Source organism: Paroedura picta, chromosome 2 (assembly GCF_049243985.1).
Source record: "Paroedura picta isolate Pp20150507F chromosome 2, Ppicta_v3.0, whole genome shotgun sequence".
NCBI classification, from domain to species: domain Eukaryota; kingdom Metazoa; phylum Chordata; class Lepidosauria; order Squamata; family Gekkonidae; genus Paroedura; species Paroedura picta.
In genome coordinates, this window is record NC_135370.1 from 115198947 (window position 1) to 115212168 (window position 13222).

Below are 13222 nucleotides of genomic sequence, written 5' to 3' on the forward strand. Positions count from 1 at the left end.
GGCATTCCTACCACACTTAGGCTTATAAATGGCTGCCTACAAAACAACTAAGAGGAGATTAGGGATCATTGAGCTAACTCATCAGGAAGGGAGGACAGGGGTTGTAGACTGTCAAATCATAGCAAATTTATGGTGACCCTGTAGGTATGGCTTTCAGTGCAAGAGATGTTCAGAGGTAATTTGCCTGCCTCTGTTTAGCATCTTTTGATTTCCTTGGTAGTCTGCCATCCAAGTATTAACTAGAATGTCATAGTGTAGCTTCTGAGATCTGATGAGATTGTGTTAGTCTGGGCTGTCCAGGTTTGGACTAAAGAAAAAGATACCTTTTTGTCTGATTTAGCCCCAACTTCCAGCAATTTCATACAAATGCTTTACTCGTTTTGTTTGTTTGTAATAAAGAAAGAAATACAACACAATCCAGTGTCATAAAACTGTATTTATTGTGGAATAAGTTTTCATTGAATGCAGGAAGTTGACAAAGGTACATGCATAGAAGATATCAGCATAAGGGGGAGGATTTCATTACAAAATGAGGCTAGAAGGCCCAGGAATACTAGAGAGAGAATGTGCAGAACACAACACTGAAATTCTGCCAAAAGGATAAAAGATTGAAAAACAGTAAGTTTGACCTACTTGCAAATGGTTTTAAACTGGTCAAGCTATATGAATAGAGTAAATCAATGCCTGAAAATGAACTAATTACTTCCCATCATGCGCTACCTGTGGGAAATAGACCCTTGAGCTCTAATCCCAAATGGCCACTGCCACAACAAGTAAGAGATTATTGTATCAGTCACAGCACATATTCCAGCTAAAGATCATGTTGTTATTTACACAAGACAGGGTGCCCTCATCTGATGAATTGCAGGGTAAAGAGCCCTTCAGGTCCAGAAACAAAAAAAAACTTCACATTTCCAGGGAATAAATACCAGTTTATATAGTGTAGCCTTGCTCATGACAGTGCTATTCCATTCTTTCCATAATGGAACTCAAGGTGATGAATTCTAGACACTGACTTAACCCAGGCTGCTGCATCTCATCTCTTGCACCTGCATAGTCTTGATATGGTCCTTACAATATCCTATAGAGTAGCGATCCCCAACCTGTGGGCTGCGGACCACATGTGGTCCTTCGACTAATTGGAGGTGGGCCCCGAAGGACACCTTCTTCCCCCCCCCCCAGCCCTTTACTGCATCCCCCCTCAGCCCTTTACAACACACTTCATTGTTGTGGCATGTCTGTATCTTATTTTGAAGGGATGTTTAAACATTACCATAGCAATCAGAGAGCAGCAGGGTGTGTGTAATTTTCTCACTTCATGAAGGTGGGATAGTGTCACAAAGCTTCCCCACCATTCCGGGAATTAACAAAATGCCCCATTTGACTCTGCAGCACTGCAAAGCACTGTGGAGCTGAAAGGGACATTTGTGTCCCTGCTGGGACACTGTAGATGGAGGAAGAGCCAGGCCTGGAAGTCCTGTCTCATACCCTGTATACATGGGACTAGTCCGGCATTGCTGCTGGGCTGGGAGGGGACCAGCCTGATGGCAACATCGTGCATCAGTGGGAATTTGCTCCACTGCCATGTGAGTGCTGGCCCGGTTTATCCCTCCTGTGCATAATCAGTCTAAGAACCTCTTCTCTCTAAAAAGGCTCTTCTGGAAGTTGATGGGACCAAGCAAGCATGACAGAATTTGATTTGATCATATCCTCTTCAGTAATTTATGCTTATTGTAGGCAAATAAAAAGCAAAGGACTCTCTCCTTGATACTTATATAACGTAACTATGTAGCAGAAAATGTTTTTCCTGAAGACATTTGTCAGTTGTCAGTCGTTTATTCATCCTGCAACAACAGGCTGAGCAAATGTAGACTGACTGACTGATTCAATTTTAAGTTACTTTAAAGAGTAACAATATAGGCTAGCCTTTCTCAACTTTGTGACCATTGAGAAACCCCTCAAACATTCTTCAGACTTTGAGAAACCCCAGAAATGGCAAAATCGTGCAAAATATGGGTTGGAAGCATAGCTGTGTACACATCCATGCAGGGCCTCTCCCCTTCCCACCCCCATCATTGGCCATTTTGGGTAGGGGGTGGTGGGTTGACATTACCATATATGGTCATATCCCCTCATAAATGTGTAATAAATGTTTAAAAATATTTTAACATTAATTAACTTCCACCTATTTGGAAAACCCTTCCAGAGCCATCGAGAAACCCCAGGGCTTCACAGAACCCTGATTGAGAAAGCCTGATCTAGGCACTGAGGCATGGGGTCATTCCTCCAAGTGTGACTGTACACAGTTTTTGCTGACGATAAAGGAGGGGCTAAGGGATCCTTTACACATTACAAAACTTCCATAGAGAAATCACATCACATTTGTGGATTATCCAACGTTCATAGGTGAAGATGACATATGAATGTTAATGATGTGTGTAAAGTTTTGTAAAGTCGCAGTTGACTTACGACAACCCCAGCAAGGGCATTCAAGGCAAGTGAGAAGCAGATGTGGTTTGCAATTGCCTTCTTTGGTGATCTTCCTTCCAAGTACAGACCCTGCTTAGCTTCTGATATCTGACAAGACTGGACCATACCATGCTACTTTCCTTCCCATGAATATTGATTACATTTGTATAAATAATTGCATTCTTTATACACGTTCAAGCCAGTCTCACTTTACTCACTTATTCTCATAATGCTTCTATCAGATAGGTTAAACAGAGAAACAATGACTTGAGAAAGCTACATGAAAAATTTCAGTATAGATTTCCCCATCCAAGTCTTACCCTCTGTCTTCCAAATCATACCAGTACTCAATGTGCTACTAACATCTATGTTACATACACACACTGTAATCTACACATGGGATTCATGCACAGTTATGCATAGAAATGAATCACCCATAGGAGTTTATTCAACATGCCAGAGTAGTGAACATTGCTTTTGATGTTGAATATTGGAATCCAAAATCATACTCCTTCCACAGTACGTAAACTAATCAACAGTACCAGTTTCAAACCAGTTTTCAACTGTTTTTTGATTTAATATAATAAATTGGGTCTCTCTCTCTGTATTATACTGTGTAAATTAAAGGGGCCTGGGCCCTTTCTGGAGGCAAGTGATGGCATACAGGGATACCCTAGGCAGTAGTCCCAGTAGGTGATGCAGAGGCTGATGCAAAAGAACAACTAGTGGGATGGGGTGTGGCTGGGTGCACATAATATCATGTGAGGCCGACTAGTGGTGTTGGCTGTATTGTTTGGAGAAGGTGTGCCTCAGGCTTCTGAGGGAGGTGTTGGGAGACAAAGGGTCAGTAAAGGCTAACTTCGGAGGGCAGGTCCAAAGGGGCAAACCTTAAAAGAGATAGTGCTGGGCAGAACTGTTGGAGGTAGGACTGGTGAGGCAGCATGTGACTGGGACAAAGTGAGGCAGCCAGGATGTGGAGAAAACAGGGAAGTGGGGTGGAACTTTCTTGGCATGGGGAGCAGCTACATTGTATCTTCTCATGGCAATAAAGAAATATTTGTGGCTATAGTCTGACCTGAAGCATCTTTGTAGCTTCCATGGACATCTGAGGTCCCCCAAGTTTACTCTCATCTTGTAAGCCCCCTGCACCAGCCTGTGATCAAGCCCGCTGTAAAATAAATACAGCGGGTGCTAGGCAAGGGAGCCCCTTTGGGCGGCGGCCTGACGTGGCGAGAGGTGCTTTGTGCCTCTCGCTGCATCAGGCCGCCGGGCAGGAAGCTCCCAGCAGCCCTGCTGCGCGCGGGTCGCAGTTGCTGGGGCTGGGAATCAGAGGGACCAATCGGCAGGTGCTGTGCGCCTGCCGATTGGTCCCTCCGATTGTCTGTCCGGAGGAAGGGTCCAATCCAGACCCTTCCTCATCCCGGACACATCCCACCCCAGAATCCCTTACCCTTTTATTTAGTCTGTGGTGCCCGCGGCGCCACGGGCGGTGTTAAGATAATAACTGAATAATTATAATGACTGATGGATTTTTATGGTCAGACTTCTGCATAATAGAATCTATCCTAAATAGTCTCTCAGTCAGACATAAATAACCTTGTACAAATTGACCCTGTTCCTCACAACAAACACCTTTTCTACTGGAAAAAAATCCAGGGGATTGTGACGTCCATTTCATACCCTGTAAGCTAGCATAGAGCCTAAACTGTAGGTGATGTGTTACCTGTTTCACGGTGGCATGATTTAGCAAAATATGAGCTTCCTTTCATTGTATATCACACAACAATCACAAAGTGAGAAAAGAATGAGAGTTAGTACATAGTTTGGACTGTCCAGGCATTCCATTTCAACTGAGAATCCTGGGGATAGAGGGAAAATTATACTCCATATTGAAGCCTCCCTGTAGCTCAGTGGTTCTCAGCCTGGGGGTCAGGACCCCTTTGGGGGTCAAATGACCCTTTCACAGGGGTTGTGGCAGGGCAAGCGGCTTGGGGGGGCGCCATCTATACAACAGCCTTGTGGGGTAGATCAAGATAGAGCATTCGTCTGTCTGGAGCAGCGGAAAAGAGCAAGATCGGCATACTGGGACAAAAGGCAGAACTCATCTGAGAAACCCCGGGAAAAACCAATGTATATAAAATCATGAGCAATGGATCGTCACGCCATTGGTCAGTTTTGGTTTAATTTCTGTGAAAGAACATTTGCATAATTTTATGGTTGGGGGTCACCACAACATGAGGAACTGTATTAAAGGGTCGCAGCATTAGGAAATTTGAGAACCAATACTGTAGCTGTTCTGTAAAGGAAACTTTTAATCACCGACGAAAAAGAAATGCTTCTTGTTTTCCTGAAATTTGACAGGAAGCATCTCTGAACTGAACAGTATAAACCAAATTGGATTGAAATTAGATTTATTTATTTATCTTTGAATTTATATACTGCTGCTTACCATTAGTCTCATGGCAGTTTACAATAAAACATAATAACCCTTAAAACCTCTTAATATATAAAACATTGAACATTAAAAGATGGTGATATAATCCAAGTTCTAACGCCTACCCCCTGTTCAACATGCGGTCAAATGAGCTCTCTCATCATCATGAGTGAGAGCAAACTAACCACCACCAAGGGATCCTCTGTTGGAACCATCAAGAGCCCACCATGGCCTCAACCATATGCCTGGCAGAAGAGCTCTATCTTACATGCCCTGTGGAAAATTGGCAACTCCTGCAGGGCCAGTAACTCTTCCAGGAGTTCCCACCAGGTTGGGGCCAGGGCCAACAATACTCTGGCCGCCATTTCAAGGCGGCAAGCGTGCTTGGTGGGGTGCAGGGAAGCCAGCCCGGTCCCCCCGGTGAGTGCACAGCTTCCCCGCACCCCGCCAAACACACCCGCTGCCTTTTCAAGATGTTGGGTGTGCTTGGTGGGGTGCGGGGAAGCCATCCCTGGCCCTTTCTACCCTGTGAGCCCGCGGCTTTGCCGTGGCCTGCAGAACACACCTGGCGCCTCTGTGAGATGCCGGGTGTGCTCTGTAGCCCGCGGGGAAACCATCCCCAATGCCCTCCCCTCCCAGCGAGGCGTCGCCTTACCCGGAGGGCCCCCATGGTGTCTGGGTGGGCCGGCTGGCTCCTGGAGGGGGGCACCCCAGGGACCGGCCCAATCCGGATGCGGCCAACTTTGCTGGGTGCATCCAGATTGGCTTGCTGACCCATACATCACCTGGACAGGGATCCTGTCTGGGCCCAGACAGGGCCACCTACATGACCCTTTTCAATTATTATTATTTATAGGGCCAATGGTAAACATAGCTGAGGTTAACATTTTATTAATCTGAAAAAAGTATTAAAATGAAAGAGCAATCAAAACACTTTTAGGAAGCAGACTTTGGTTGAGATATCAGTGTTGTGTCTCAACTAACAAGTTAATCCCACCGTGAACCTATTCAAATAGTTTTCGGATAAAGGACTTTTTCATAGGAGTGGCTATTTTCATGGGGGCTCTCCTGCGCAATGCTTTCATTGATTTTTTCTCCACTGACAGCTTCTTCTTGGGAGTCTGAAGATCTCTGGTGAAAGTTGCATGCTCATTGCAGAAGTATTTGACATTTACCTGTGAAAGGTGAAGCAACATGTTCTCAGATAGTTCCATGCATTGGGCATGGACCCAATGGCCATCTCCATTTGAACAGAAGATCATTGCTGGCTTGTTGAGTTCTGTTGAATAGAGGGGCACCCAGGTATTGATATCAACATCACAGCTTTTAGAGCAGGTGATCCAGTAGCCTTCTGACTCCTCTTCTTCATCATCTTCATTATGGGTATCAATATAGCTAATACTATCAAAGGTGAAAGAGAATTCCTCTGAATCTTCAAAAGGAGTGGATTCTCCTGCATCTTCTGTAGAACTTTGACTGCATACTTGTGTCACCTGTTCAGAATCCTGCTCACTTTCTCCTTCTTCTTTGCATCTCAACATATAAAAGTAATTTGCATCTAAATTTAACTGTCTGTTGTCCCCTGGTATACCGAACAGTACAACTCCATTTCCCATATCACTCCCAAACCATATCTTGCCATGTTTGATATCTGGGGTCCATTCTGGTGCCTCCCTTTCCACTATCTCTATCTTATTTTCATCTAAGCTTATTGTGTTACAAACCATCCTTTTCTGGTTGTCAGAATGGTATCCACCAACAATGACAAACTCATTTTCTTTCACCTGTGTCACAATGGCACTGGACACTGAAATTCCCCCATTCAAGACACAGCAGTTCACAGCTGGGCTGCCTATGGGGAGGTCAATTTTTACCTTATAGAGGTTTGGAGGTCTGGTGTTAGTTTCAATGGAATGGCCCCCGATGATATAGATGGTGTCATTTTTGGTAAGAGATAAATGAAAAGAGAATCCACTCTGAAGCTCCGGGAGAACATATGAAGTACAGCATCCAAACTCAGGGTCAACCAGGAAAATGTGTGGCATGCAGTCAACCACTCTGTTCCAGTTTTCCGTGGTCCTTTGTCCAAGAGCCATGTATGATCTCCCTCCAACTATAACAATAATTTTTCTCCCTTTACTATAAACCACATCAACTGTATGGCCATATCTAGCTTCAGGGATCTCTCCAACCAGTTCTTTCTCAGTGCAATTTAAGGTGAATTTCTTGTTAGTTTTGCTTACTATGTTCAAGAGGTACAATTTATCAGAAAGTTCATTGTTTGGGGTTTTCCCTCCATGGATGATATACTGGCATTTCTCAGCTTCTGTACTGCTTTTGATTGGGCAGATAGCAGGGTAACGTAATGGGGGAAGGTAGCAGGAATCTTTACAGAAGGATGCTGGCCTCAGTTTGAGCTCATCCTTTTTGAAATCAAGAAAGAAAACCCCAGTAGGACAGGACCTCTTTGGCCATCCTTTCTGGCCAAACAAGAAAACTTGGGCATTGAAGTTCAGCAAAGAAAATCCTGGTTGAATCAGGGAAGAGTTGTTAATAGTTGGTATCATTTGGAGAGACATTTTCTCTGTCAAACAGGCCATCCTGTTATCAATATCTGAAAAAGAGAAACATAAGATCATAGAATCATAGAATAGAATCATAGAATCATAGAGTTGGAAGGGGCCATACAGGCCATCTAGTCCAACCCCCTGCTCAACGCAGCATCAGCCCTAAGCATCCTAAAGCATCCAAGAAAAGTGTGTATCCAACCTTTGCTTGAAGACTGCCAGTGAGGGGGAGCTCACCACCTCCTTAGGCAGCCTATTCCACTGCTGAACTACTCTGACTGTGAAAAACTTTTTCCTGATATCTAGCCTATATCGTTGTACTTGAAGTTTAAACCCATTACTGCGTGTCCTCTCCTCTGCAGCCAACAGAAACAGCATCCTGCCCTCCTCCAAGTGACAACCTTTCAAATACTTAAAGAGGGCTATCATATCCCCTCTCAACCTCCTTTTCTCAAGGCTGAACATTCCCAAGTCCCTCAACCTATCTTCATAGGGCTTGGTCCCTTGGCCCCAGATCATCTTCGTCACTCTCCTCTGTACCCTTTCAATTTTATCTACGTCCTTCTTGAAGTGAGGCCTCCAGAACTGCACACAGTACTCCAAGTGTGGTCTGACCAGTGCCGTATACAATGGGACTATGACATCTTGTGATTTTGATGTGATGCCTCTGTTGATACAGCCCAAAATGGCATTTGCCTTTTTTACCGCTGCATCACACTGCCTGCTCATGTTTAGTTTACAATCCACAAGTACTCCAAGGTCTTGTTCACACACAGTGTTACCTAGAAGCGTATCCCCCATCCAGTAGGCATGCTTTTCATTTTTCTGACCCAGATGCAGAACTTTACACTTATCTTTATTAAATTGCATCTTGTTCTCATTTGCCCATTTTTCCATTGTGTTCAGATCTCGTTGAACTCTGTCTCTATCTTCCAGAGTATTTGCCAGTCCTCCCAATTTGGTGTCATCTGCAAACTTGATGAGTAGTCCTTCCACCCCCTCATCTAGATCATTAATAAATATGTTAAAAAGTACCGGGCCAAGCACCGAGCCCTGAGGTACCCCGCTACTCACCTCTCTCCAGTCTGATGAAACACCATTGACAACAACTCTTTGAGTGCGGTTCTCTAACCAATTCCCTATCCACCTGACTATCTGAAAATCCAGATTGCAGTCCTTCAATTTATCCATCAGAACATCATGGGGAACCTTGTCAAAAGCTTTACTAAAATCCAAGTAAATGACATCAACCGAATTTCCCCGATCCAGCAAACTTGTTACTTGGTCAAAAAAGGAAACCAGGTTGGTCTGGCAGGACCTGTTGGAGACAAATCCATGCTGACTTCCTTGGATCACCAAATTGTCCTCCAGATGTTTGCAGATCGCTCCCTTTAATATCTGCTCCATTATCTTCCCCACAACAGAGGTCAGACTCACTGGTCTGTAGTTTCCCGGGTGATAGCACATAAAAACTGATAGCACATAAAAACTGAGTGATTAAATCAGTAATTACTCATCTAGCTGATCATATTAGGTGACTTTTCTTCATCCCAGCATCATTAGAAGTACCTTGTGGCAGGTCACAAAGTCCTCAATAAAAACCCATTAACCCCATTAAAAGGACATTCCAAATACAATAAACACAATAAAAAACATACCAAACAAAGCAATAAAACAACTCCCATGCCCAGAAATCTAATAACCCACTACAGGTGAGGGAGAGGGGGGCCCTAGCTGACAACAACCCAGGTGCTTCCCCTGGGGAAGGGGGGGCATGATCTTTCTCACTGCCCTGGCCTCAACCATAGACCTGGCGGAAGAGCTCTGTTTTGCAGGCCCTGCGGAAAATAGAAAGCTTACAATGTTGTAGTTGTAAACTGCATCTAGTAGATCTCTAGGGAACTATATACCCATTTTCTAAACAAATTATTTGGCATTGACTTCTTGCAGAGTTCTGTCAAAATGAATGTGACCTACAAAATAATCTTACAAAAGCACAGCTCAGTGGTCCTATAACCTGGGCCTAGAAATCACAGCCAATCCAACTGCATATGTATGTGCATGAAGTTGTGCAGCAGTAAGGTCGATTTCACATAGGTGGAAAAGGCCGAGAGGGAGCTCATACGGAATTCGGGCTTATCCCCATTTTTACATGACTCCAATGCTGGCCTGGCCTCCTCCTGGGCCTGCCTCAGATCAGGCACTCATTTGCCTTGCCTGAGAGGAATGCGAAAGAATTTGCGTTATCTTTTTAAAAGTGGGTGCCAATGGAGCCTGTCCAGCAGCAGGCAAGAGCTGGGCCTTCCAGGCCTAGTTTCTATGTGTCCTGTGGTGGACCAGAGGGGGCAATAAATGGTCAGAAACCATGGAGAAAACCAAACCCTGTATTACAGTATGATTATTTGTGCTTATTTGTTAAGAATTTAGAAAATTGTACATGACAGGTGGTCCAGAGGTCACTTAGAATTGTTCCACATGGTGACATTTACTGAGTTTTGAGCAACGTATCTGTAATATGTAATATATTTATCTATTTATTTACATATTTACAGTCTGCCTTTCTCATTAAGATTCAAGGCAAATTATTTGTTTCAAATAGTCAATACACTAAACATTTATTGCATCCTGGAGGTTCTTGGGAATTTCATAGTTTACAGTGCTGTGTAAAATTAACTGTGTTCCACACTACCAGGTATGCTACACACTGCTGACTTAAAGCCTGATGTTAGACAGCACATCATCATGATCAGCAGTGTGGTAGGGTTGCCCACATTAGGTCTGGAATGGTCAATTATGCATTTCAGAGGCAAAATACATTGGATATTTCCCTTAGATCCTCCATCAGCTGTGGAAAGAAGGGATGCATTTGGATTCTAGCTATAATCTGTATAGCTAATGTTTTCCCCTTGTCTTGTTTCCCTAATAGTAATTGTTTCCCCAAGTTGCAATAGGAGAAAATACAGGTATAAGAGGGATGCCTTTTTTCATACCAAAATGACTAGAAGCAGACAGTGGAATACACTGGAAAACACTGGATATTTAGAAACACTGAAGGGTTCTGTGTTATCTTAGCAAATGAAATGGAGACTTTGAGGAATATAATGTGGTAACTTTTTAAAAAGTCTATGTCTGAACAGTATAATTAAAAAAAAATGTATCCACTTTCATATTAGGACTGTGCTGTGAAATAAGGAAGAAGCCATTTTTATTCTCCGGGAACAAGTTTGCCTGGAAGAAGGAAAACATAGTTTAAAAACTGTTATTTCTTAAAATAAAAGCAAACCAGTAATTCCAGCCTAGTATATGATCTTTTTTGCCCAAATGGAGTAGATTTCATTACTATTACTTTCTGATTAATTGCCAAATTATCATCATTCATTATTATCAATCACCAGTGATTTAGCAATGACAGATATTCATCTAATGAAATACCTGCCTACTTCATGAAGTCATTTTTTTCCTGTCTGAAGTAGAAAAATACTGTAACTTCCAATTATTTTTATCCTTGCCCTTGTTTTTCACATTACTATTCCTATTGCAAATGTAGTTTGTAATTACAATATGTTTGACATCAGTATTCCATATAATCTGTTTGGAAAGTCTGTTACTGAGAAAATTCTAAAAAGACACAGCTAAGGGAAAAATGACTCACAGTAGAGTAGTGCTCACTAATTTATAAGCAAAGACTTTTAGAACTATTTCATTTCATATATATACACTAATGACTCAGGTTGTTTGATTCTTTATATCAGAAAATTAGTGCAAATTGAATAATTATAAGGAGTGTTTGCTTGCTTGTTCTGATCTTTATAAATGTGGAGACACTTGAGACAAAACTGCCTGACTTTTATACATAAAAATTCCCTTTAAAAATCCCAGGATTTCTAGACAAAATCCCAGGTCAGTTTTCTGTTACCAAAAAAAGGCAGTGCAACACTCCAATTCTTAACAGTTTCCCATGTCCATATTGCTCTTTTAGCCATGCTAGTACTGAAGTGTGTTGATACCATTTCTCAAATGATTTTTTAAAACTTGCATTTGAGTAAGATATTATGGTGTCTCGGACCTACCTGAACGATGAAGGCTTTTACTTCTTAATGATATATTTTCACCACAATTGAGATTCAAAAGTCAGCACTTGTAGATTCTTCTTTGACAGTTTTGTGTCACAAAAAGAAGGCAAGCAGGCAGTGTTTGCTTAGTCTACAGATGTGTTTTCGAGTGTTCATTGATGTGACTAACTGTCTGTGACCATTTCCCCCACTTCAGATGATACAAAAAGGAACCCACCACTTGCTACAGTTTCAGTTTTAACCCTTTCAGGCTCCACTAAACCTGAAAAATAACAGGAACTAGAAATATTTTAGGCATAGTTTTGTCAGGAAATAATATTTCCTTCCTTTAATATTTTAAAGTGTCCCAAACAAGCTTATATATGGTAGTGTTTTCAGAGAATTACTGCAACATGGAAGATTACATTTTGTACTGTCTTCATAATTTAATATATTAAAAAGTAAGATTCTAATATGTTACCTTGAACCATAGGAAAAAATAGGAAGAAAAAGTCTGTCTGCATCATTATCTTTTCTCTCTGAGAAGTAAGGATTATGTGGCCACATGCCAAAATCAAGCCATTTCTCAGAGTAAGGTATATCAGAAAAAACATACATGTCTACTTTCATTCTATGCATAAGAGATTGAGTCCCCTTATTGGCATAAAATAGCAAAGCATAAAAAGGATTAGTTACATAATATTAACGACAGGATTGTGTACATCTGTGCTTGTGTCTATATCACATGGACTAGAACTTACCTAAAGGACATTTGTATGAAACAGTGTCTTTTTTCCTGAAGCTTCAGTGCTTCAGTGAAATGTTTCTCTTCCTCTTCTTATTGTTTCCAGAGATTCCAGTTTGGTGCAAAGAACTATTCTCTTGGGTATTGGCCCAATTACCTCCCTTCTCTTGCTAATTTTTAAAGTTGATTGAAAATGTGAGAATCCATTGAAATTCATATCAGCTAAATGAAATTGAACCCTGTAGCTACAATCAAGAGGGATCACTATTGGCAATTGCAGTTAATGTTTTAGTACCACAAATGTGCATTACCACAATACCACAAATACCAGTGCTGCTGCACCTGACACCTGCACACATTTTGACAGTACTACAAAGAAGCTGATTTGGAATTTTGCTGCAGTTCTGGAAATACAAAGATTCTTGACATGCATCTGCCATAGATTAGCTTATTGTCCCATTTCACTACAGTACTGAAGCATCCCCTCCACTTCATTCACTGAATTGTTCAATTTCATGCGAGTTTTCTGTCAACATACATTTTTTTTGTGCTTTAGAACTGATTGTCATATCTATTGCCAGGCTAGGAAGATAAAATGCAAAGGAGGACAGATCTCTTCTCCATTTAGCAGTCCTGTAGAAGAGGGAATATCAACAATATCAATGTCACTTTTCTTTCCTTGAACTTCTTAAAATTCACTCTTCTACACAATTATTAAAGGCACAAGAGTGCAGTCTTCCTTGCACCTGATCTTCCAGTTACAAGGTTGTGCTCATAACATGCACATCTGTTATCCAAATTCAATATTTAAGAACTTGGTTTGGAGAATATAGTGATGTGAAATGGGTAGCAACATGATTTTCACCAGAATTTACTTGGATGTTCCCTTCAGAAACACCAAATGAACCAGTCTGGAGTAAATGGAAAGTTGTTGTATTAATGAAGAAGTAATTAA

At 41.9% G+C, this 13222-nt stretch overlaps 1 protein-coding gene across 1 annotated transcript; it reads right to left on the minus strand.

Annotated features, from left to right (window-relative positions):
• Nucleotides 1-5037: 5037 nt before the first annotated feature.
• RAG2 (recombination activating 2) lies at nt 5038-11634 on the minus strand. Its single transcript, XM_077322198.1, has 2 exons — nt 11541-11634; nt 5038-7517 (listed from the first exon to the last, which is right to left on the minus strand). The coding sequence occupies exon 2, from the start codon at nt 7501-7503 to the stop codon at nt 5908-5910; it is 1596 nt and encodes a 531-aa protein (XP_077178313.1). The 5' UTR covers nt 7504-7517; nt 11541-11634; the 3' UTR covers nt 5038-5907.
• Between the last annotated feature and the right edge of the window lie 1588 nt (nt 11635-13222).

Coding starts and splice junctions, on each gene's coding strand:
- RAG2 (XM_077322198.1), bottom strand. CDS start 7,503: ATGGCCTGTTTGACAGAGAAAATGTCTCTCCAAATGATACCAACTATT.